Here is an 8,755-nt window from a genome sequence, read left to right as displayed (position 1 = left end):
GATTCGAAATACAAGATGCATGACTCGAATTATGTGGATTTATGATTCGAAATACGAGATGCATGACTCGAATTATGTAGATTTATGATTCGAAGTAGGGGCTGCATGAATCGAATTAGGTTGATTTATGATTCGAAACGGTAGGATTATGACTCGACAGACCGGGTCATTGTTCCGAACTACCAGATTTATGAATAGAAAGACCGGGTCATTGTTCTGAAATACCAGTTATATGATTCGACTTACCGGGTCATTAACTTCTTCCGGGTCCGTGTATTTAACGACCCGGAATGACACCCCCCCCCAGACGACGTTTTGTCGAGTCATAATTCTACCACCTCGCCCCGGGTAAGAGAACGGCATTTCTATTCACGTGCTTGAAATCATAACTCACGATAAGCCAATGCTTCCACTGTCATCGAATACAAACACAACATCGGATGGAGGTTGACTACACTCCATACATTCTTCCTCGTTTAGTTTCTTCGATTTCTCCACAAAATACTCTTTGGTATATTTGCTGAAACAAAAAATACTTCTTTTGGTATCAGTTCATGGTAATGCTGATATATTACAGCTGATGAGTGCTGATAGGGGTCTTTCCCATTATAGCCCCGGGGAGATAACCTCCCAGGTTGAGGTCGCGCTCGAAATCACCTCTGATCAGACCGTCCCAGACCGAAGTGACCTCTGATCAGACGAGTATGCGCTCGAAGATCATTGTGCGCTCGAAGTGCGCTCGAAGCCGCCTCTGATCAGACGAGTTCCAGACCGAAGTGACCCCTGATCAGACAAGTTCCAGACCATTGTCCAGACGAGTTCCAGACCATTGTCCAGACTAAAGTGCGCTCGAAATATTGTCCCAGACTAAAGTGCTCTCGAAATCACCTCTGACCAGAGAATGATTTTGAACATGAACAAATCTCTCAATATCGTTATAATATGTTCATTTCATCTATCATTTTATCAATCTTATATTCAACTAACGAAAAAACCAATCCTGAAAGTATTTTTAATGAAAGTAAATCGAACAAAAAATGATCAAAAAAATTACTGAGCATGCCATTTTGTTTATGCTTTTATCTGAAAAAATGAACTTAGACAGCTCTGCATAAAAACGTCTTGATCTACTTTGGTTCAAAATCTTTTCTTGAGGGGACCGGCATTTGTTATCAGCTGAACCCCTTGGTTCTGATCAAACCCATCAGATTCTCAGATGAAGTTCCGATCAGAATGCTGTTTTATTGTTGTCTCTTACCCGAGACAACAAAAGTCAGTAAGAAAACAAAAAAAACTTGAAAAAAATTTTGCTCGAATTGGTATCTGGTAAGACTAGCGTGCGCTCGAATCGGCCTCTGATCAGACTAGTGTGCGCTTGAAACGGGCTCTGATCAGACCGTTCCAGACCAAAGTGGCCTCTGATCAGGCAAGTTCCAGTTCATTGTCCAGACAAAAGTGCGCTCGAAGCCTTTTCCAGACCGTGTAATTCGAGCGCACCGGGAACATGTATGCGCTCGAAACTCGTCTGATGAGGGGTCACTTTGGTCTGGCCACATCGACCTGGGCTATAGCCCTCCAATCATAATTATTATACCAAAGGGGGGGGCTATAATGTGATAGACCCGCTGATAGATTACAGCTCATGGCAGAACTCATAGATTAGTCACATGAACACGTTTAGTTTCTTCAATTAGCAATCTATATATTAATTCTAACTCGAATGCTATACCACCATGTCTAAGCGCCTATCTTAACATGTTTTAGCGTCCATTAAAGATGCTGCCTAGCGTAATGCATGCATCCTATACCACCATGTTTAAGCGCCAATCTTCACATGTTTTAGCGGTCCTTAAACATGCACCGTGTGGCTTGGTTTCAGCTTGCGTGTGAGTGATGTGTTTCATTTGTGTGTGTGTGTGTGTGTGTGTGTGTGTGTGTGTGTGTGTGTTCGTGTGCCCGTGAGCGTGCATGCGTATGTGTGTCCGTGAGCGTGCATGCGTATGTGTGTGCGTGTGTGTGTGTGTGTGTGTGTGTGTGTGTGTGTGTGTGTGTGTGTGTGCACGTAGGCATTCAAATGGCCATTTTGCTCTATTCGGTTTTGGGAGTTCAATTCCTTTTCGAACGTTTGATTAGTTTTCGAATTTTTGCTTGGTTTTCAAACGTTCGATTTGTTTTCGAACGTTCTTTTAACTTGACCGCTTAAATCTATGTGACTGTGTTTGTGTGTGTGTGTTTGTGTGCGCGTTTGTGTGTGTGTGTTAATGACCTTCAACTGATAAAATTTAACTGAAGTTAACCGTGGCAGGGGGTACAACCACTGAAATTTATCCTTGTGTTTGTGTGTGAACCTGTTTGCGAGTGTGTATGTATGTATGTATGTATGTATGTCTTTCCGTGCACGCGTGTGAGACTTTGAGTTGTTGACATTTGACTGAAGTTAACCACTACATTGAGTTGCTTTAATGCAATACTGATTGTTCTTTTTACATATTATCATTCCTAATGCATTGATTTTTGCATCAGATGGCCGATGATTTGGTAAGCATCCATTGTTGATCAAAATTAATTAGGGTGGGCAGGTCTGAACTGGTTTTAACGTTTGTGAGGTTTTGCTCAGATTTCTTTCATTGTCTCAGATTCTTATCCTGCAATTCAGTTATCCTGCTGACTTTTCTTCGCTAAAACTTTCTTCGCTTTTCTTGGCTAAAACGTTCTTCGCTTTTCTTTGTTAAAGATAGCGTTCAGAAATGACTGCTTTACCAATAAAAGGACTGCAGCAAAGCTTTAAAGCTGAGATCCAAAATTTTGAGCAACAAATTATGGTTGCTATTGAACGGTTGCAGACGGCGTTGAGTTATTCTGTCTGTCAAACGAAAAGCCGAGAGTCTGATAGAAGGAAACTCAAAAAGTTGAGCGCGGCCTCAAGAAAGTGCCCCGAGATTTCTCACTTTCCTTTCTCACTTTCCTTTCTCACTTTCTTTTCTCACTTTCTTTTCTCACTTTCTTTTCTCACTTTCTTTTCTCAATTTCGTTTCTCAATTTTGTTCCTCATTTTCTTTTCTCAATTTCTTTTCTCACTTTCTTTTCTCATTTTCTTTTCTCACTTTCTTTTCTCACTTTCTTTTCTCACTTTCTTTTCTCACTTTCTTTTCTCACTTTCTTTTCTCAATTTCGTTTCTCATTTTTGTTCCTCATTTTCTTTTCTCACTTTGTTTTCTCACTTGGTTTTCTCACTTTCTTTTCTCACTTTCTTTTCTCAATTTCTTTTTCTCGAATTTTTTCTAGCTTTTTTCTCACTTTTTTCTCACTTTCTTTTCTGACTTTCTTTCCTCACTTTCTTTCCTCACTTTCTTTTGTCACTTTCTTTTCTCACTTTCTTTTCTCGCTTTCTTTTTTCGCTTCCTTTTCTCAATTTTGTTTCTTACTTTCTTTTCTCACTTTTTCTCTCACTTTTTTTCTCACTTCTGTTTCTCACTTTATTTTCTGACTTTTTTCGTTTTTTCTCACTTTATTTTTTCACTTTCTTTTCTCACTTTCTTTTCTCACTTTCTTTTCTCACTTTTTTCTCACTTTTTTTTCTCACTTTCTGTTCTCACTTTCTTTTCTCATTTTCTTTTCTCTTTTTTTTCTCACTTTTTTTCTCACTTTCTTTTCTGACTTTCTTTCCTCACTTTCTTTCCTCACTTTCTTTTCTCACTTTCTTTTCTCACTTTCTTTTCTCACTTTCTTTACTCACTTTCTTTTCTCGCTTTCCTTTCTCATTTTTTTTTCTCAATTTCGTTTCTCACTTTCTTTTCTCACTTTCTTTTCTCACTTTCTTTTCTCACTTTTTTCTCACTTTCTTTTCTCACTTTCTTTTCTCACTTTCTTTTCTCATTTTCTTTTCTCACTTTCTTTTCTCACTTTTTTCTCACTTTTTTCACTTTTTTTCCTCACTTTTTTTTCTCACTTCTGTTTCTCACTTTATTTTCTGACTTTTTTCACTTTTTTCTCACTTTTTTCTCACTTTCTTTTCTCACTTTCTTTTCTCACTTTCTTTTCTCACTTTCTTTTCTCACTTCTTTTCTCACTTTCTTTTCACACTTTCTTTTCTCACTTTCTTTTCTCATTTTCTCACTTTCTTTTCTCACTTTCTGTTCTCATTTTCTTTTCTCCTTTTCTTTTCTCACTTTTTTGTCACACTTTTTTTCTCACTTTCTTTTCTGACTTTCTTTCCTCACTTTCTTTCCTCACTTTCTTTTCTCACTTTCTTTTCTCACTTTCTTTTCTCATTTTCTTTTCTCACTTTCTTTTCTCACTTTTTTCTCACTTTTTTCACTTTTTTCCTCACTTTCTTTTCTCACTTCAGTTTCTCACTTTATTTTCTGACTTTTTTCGTTTTTTCTCACTTTATTTTCTCACTTTCTTTTCTCACTTTCTTTTCTCACTTTCTTTTCTCACTTTCTTTTCTCACTTTCTTTACTCACTTTCTTTTCTCGCTTTCCTTTCTCATTTTTTTTTCTCAATTTCGTTTCTCACTTTCTTTTCTCACTTTCTTTTCTCACTTTCTTTTCTCACTTTTTTCTCACTTTCTTTTCTCACTTTCTTTTCTCACTTTCTTTTCTCATTTTCTTTTCTCACTTTCTTTTCTCACTTTTTTCTCACTTTTTTCACTTTTTTTCCTCACTTTTTTTTCTCACTTCTGTTTCTCACTTTATTTTCTGACTTTTTTCACTTTTTTCTCACTTTTTTCTCACTTTCTTTTCTCACTTTCTTTTCTCACTTTCTTTTCTCACTTTCTTTTCTCACTTCTTTTCTCACTTTCTTTTCACACTTTCTTTTCTCACTTTCTTTTCTCATTTTCTCACTTTCTTTTCTCACTTTCTGTTCTCATTTTCTTTTCTCCTTTTCTTTTCTCACTTTTTTGTCACACTTTTTTTCTCACTTTCTTTTCTGACTTTCTTTCCTCACTTTCTTTCCTCACTTTCTTTTCTCACTTTCTTTTCTCACTTTCTTTTCTCATTTTCTTTTCTCACTTTCTTTTCTCACTTTTTTCTCACTTTTTTCACTTTTTTCCTCACTTTCTTTTCTCACTTCAGTTTCTCACTTTATTTTCTGACTTTTTTCGTTTTTTCTCACTTTATTTTCTCACTTTCTTTTCTCACTTTCTTTTCTCACTTTCTTTTCTCACTTTTTTCTCACTTTTTTTTCTCACTTTCTGTTCTCACTTTCTTTTCTCATTTTCTTTTCTCTTTTTTTTCTCACTTTTTTCTCACTTTCTTTTCTGACTTTCTTTCCTCACTTTCTTTCCTCACTTTCTTTTCTCACTTTCTTTTCTCATTTTCTTTTCTCACTTTCTGTACTCACTTTCTTTTCTCGCTTTCTTTTCTCAATTTTTTTTCTCAATTTCGTTTCTCACTTTCTTTTCTCACTTTCTTTTCTCACTTTCTTTTCTCACTTTTTTCTCACTTTTTTCACTTTTTTTCCTCACTTTCTTTTCTCACTTCTGTTTCTCACTTTATTTTCTGACTTTTTTCGTTTTTTCTCACTTTATTTTCTCACTTTCTTTTCTCACTTTCTTTTCTCACTTTCTTTTCTCACTTTTTTCTCACTTTTTTTTCTCACTTTCTGTTCTCACTTTCTTTTCTCACTTTCTTTTCTCACTTTCTTTTCTCACTTTTTTCTCACTTTTTTTTCTCACTTTCTGTTCTCACTTTCTTTTCTCATTTTCTTTTCTCTTTTTTTTCTCACTTTTTTTCTCACTTTCTTTTCTGACTTTCTTTCCTCACTTTCTTTCCTCACTTTCTTTTCTCACTTTCTTTTCTCACTTTCTTTACTCACTTTCTTTTCTCGCTTTCTTTTCTCAATTTTTTTTTTTCAATTTCGTTTCTCACTTTCTTTTCTCACTTTCTTTTCTCACTTTCTTTTCTCACTTTTTTCTCACTTTTGTTTCTCACTTTCGATTCTAATTTTATTTTCTGACTTTTTTCACTTCTCACTTTTTTCTCACTTTCTTTTCTCACTTTCTTTTCTCACTTTCTTTTCTCATTTTCTTTTCTCACTTCCTTTTCTCACTTTTTTCTCACTTTTTTTCACTTTTTTTCCTCACTTTCTTTTCTCACTTCTGTTTCTCACTTTATTTTCTGACTTTTTTCACTTTTTTCTCACTTTCTTTTCTCACTTTCTTTTCTCACTTTCTTTTCTCACTTTCTTTTCTCACTTTCTTTTCTCACTTCTTTTCTCACTTTCTTTTCTCACTTTCTTTTCTCACTTTCTTTTCTCATTTTCTCACTTTCTTTTCTCACTTTCTGTTCACATTTTCTTTTCTCCTTTTCTTTTCTCACTTTTTTGTCACACTTTTTTTCTCACTTTCTTTTCTGACTTTCTTTCCTCACTTTCTTTTCTCACTTTCTTTTCTCACTTTCTTTTCTCACTTTTTTTTTCTCACATTCTTTTCTCGCTTTCTTTTCTCAATTTCGTTTCTCAATTTCGTTTCTCACTTTTTTTCTCACTTTTTTTTCTCACTTTCTTTTCTCACTTTCTCTTCTCATTTTCTTTTGTCACTTTCTTTTCTCACTTTTTTCTCAATTTTCACTCACTTTCTTTTCTCACTTTCTGTTCTCACTTTCCTTTGTCACTTTCTTTTCTCACTTTCTTTTCTCACTTTTTTTCTCACTTTTTTCAATTTTTTTCTCACTTTCTTTTCTCACATTCTTTTCTCACTTTTTTTCTCACTTTTGTTTCTCACTTTTGTTTCTAATTTTATTTTCTGACTTTTTTCACTTCTCATTTTTTTTTCTCACTTTCTTTTCTCAATTTCTTTTCTCACTTTTTTTCTCACTTTTTTTTCTCACTTTCTTTTCTCACTTTCTCTTCTCATTTTCTTTTGTCACTTTCTTTTCTCACTTTTTTCTCAATTTTCACTCACTTTCTTTTCTCACTTTCTGTTCTCACTTTCCTTTGTCACTTTCTTTTCTCACTTTCTTTTCTCACTTTTTTTCTCACTTTTTTCAATTTTTTTCTCACTTTCTTTTCTCACATTCTTTTCTCACTTTTTTTCTCACTTTTGTTTCTCACTTTTGTTTCTAATTTTATTTTCTGACTTTTTTCACTTCTCATTTTTTTTTCTCACTTTCTTTTCTCACTTTTTTCTCACTTTTTTTCACTTTTTTTCCTCACTTTCTTTTCTCACTTCTGTTTCTCACTTTATTTTCTGACTTTTTTCACTTTTTTCTCACTTTCTTTTCTCACTTTCTTTTCTCACTTTCTTTTCTCACTTTCTTTTCTCACTTTCTTTTCTCACTTCTTTTCTCACTTTCTTTTCTCACTTTCTTTTCTCACTTTCTTTTCTCATTTTCTCACTTTCTTTTCTCACTTTCTGTTCACATTTTCTTTTCTCCTTTTCTTTTCTCACTTTTTTGTCACACTTTTTTTCTCACTTTCTTTTCTGACTTTCTTTCCTCACTTTCTTTCCTCACTTTCTTTTCTCACTTTCTTTTCTCACTTTCTTTTCTCACTTTTTTTTCTCACATTCTTTTCTCGCTTTCTTTTCTCAATTTCGTTTCTCAATTTCGTTTCTCACTTTTTTTCTCACTTTTTTTTCTCACTTTCTTTTCTCACTTTCTCTTCTCATTTTCTTTTGTCACTTTCTTTTCTCACTTTTTTCTCAATTTTCACTCACTTTCTTTTCTCACTTTCTGTTCTCACTTTCCTTTGTCACTTTCTTTTCTCACTTTCTTTTCTCACTTTTTTTCTCACTTTTTTCAATTTTTTTCTCACTTTCTTTTCTCACATTCTTTTCTCACTTTTTTTCTCACTTTTGTTTCTCACTTTTGTTTCTAATTTTATTTTCTGACTTTTTTCACTTCTCATTTTTTTTTCTCACTTTCTTTTCTCAATTTCTTTTCTCACTTTCTCTTCTCATTTTCTTTTGTCACTTTCTTTTCTCACTTTTTTCTCAATTTTTACTCACTTTCTTTTCTCACTTTCTGTTCTCACTTTCCTTTGTCACTTTCTTTTCTCACTTTCTTTTCTCACTTTTTTTCTCACTTTTTTCAATTTTTTTCTCACTTTCTTTTCTCACATTCTTTTCTCACTTTTTTTTCTCACTTTTGTTTCTCACTTTTGTTTCTAATTTTATTTTCTGACTTTTTTCACTTCTCACTTTTTTTCTCACTTTCTTTTCTCACTTTCTTTTCTCACTCTCTCTTCTCATTTTCTTTTGTCACTTTCTTTTCTCACTTTTTTCTCAATTTTTACTCACTTTCTTTTCTCTCTTTCTGTTCTCACTTTCCTTTGTCACTTTCTTTTCTCACTTTCTTTTCTCACTTTTTTTCTCACTTTTTTCATTTTTTTTCTCACTTTTTTTCTCACATTCTTTTCTCACTTTTTTTCTCACTTTTGTTTCTCACTTTTGTTTCTCACTTTAATTTCTGACTTTTTTCACTTTATTTCTCACTTTCTTTTCTCACTTTCTGTTCTCACTTTTTTTCTCACTTTTGTTTCTCACTTTATTTTCTCACTTTCTTTCTTTTCTCACTTTATTTTTTCACTTTCTTTTCTGACTTTCTTTCCTCACTTTCTTTTCTCACTTTCTTTTCTCACTTTCTTTTCTCACCTCTATTCTCACTTTCTTTTCTCACTTTCTTTTCTCATTCTATTTCTCACTTTTTTGTCACTTTCTTTTCTCACTTTCTGTTCTTACTTTTTTTCTCATTTTCTTTTCTCACTTTTTTGTCTCGCTTTTTTTCTCACTTTCTTTTCTTACTTTCTTTCC

At 33.6% G+C, this 8,755-nt stretch overlaps 1 protein-coding gene across 1 annotated transcript in view; it reads right to left on the bottom strand.

Annotated features, from left to right (window-relative positions):
- Window positions 1-346: 346 nt before the first annotated feature.
- The window catches only part of LOC142349599 (uncharacterized), a 73,271-nt gene continuing 64,862 nt past the window's right edge, over window positions 347-8,755 (bottom strand). The window contains exon 7 of the mRNA XM_075401280.1: window positions 347-520. Coding sequence (XP_075257395.1) covers window positions 391-520 — 130 coding nt within the window. The 3' untranslated portion in view covers window positions 347-390. The remainder of the gene's footprint in view (window positions 521-8,755) is intronic.

The sequence above is a fragment of the Convolutriloba macropyga genome, chromosome 11, assembly GCF_964194025.1.
Source record: "Convolutriloba macropyga chromosome 11, txConMacr16.3, whole genome shotgun sequence".
NCBI classification, from domain to species: Eukaryota; Metazoa; Xenacoelomorpha; order Acoela; family Convolutidae; genus Convolutriloba; species Convolutriloba macropyga.
Note: the sequence above shows the minus strand (reverse complement) of the source record. Positions and strands in the feature narration are given on the sequence as shown.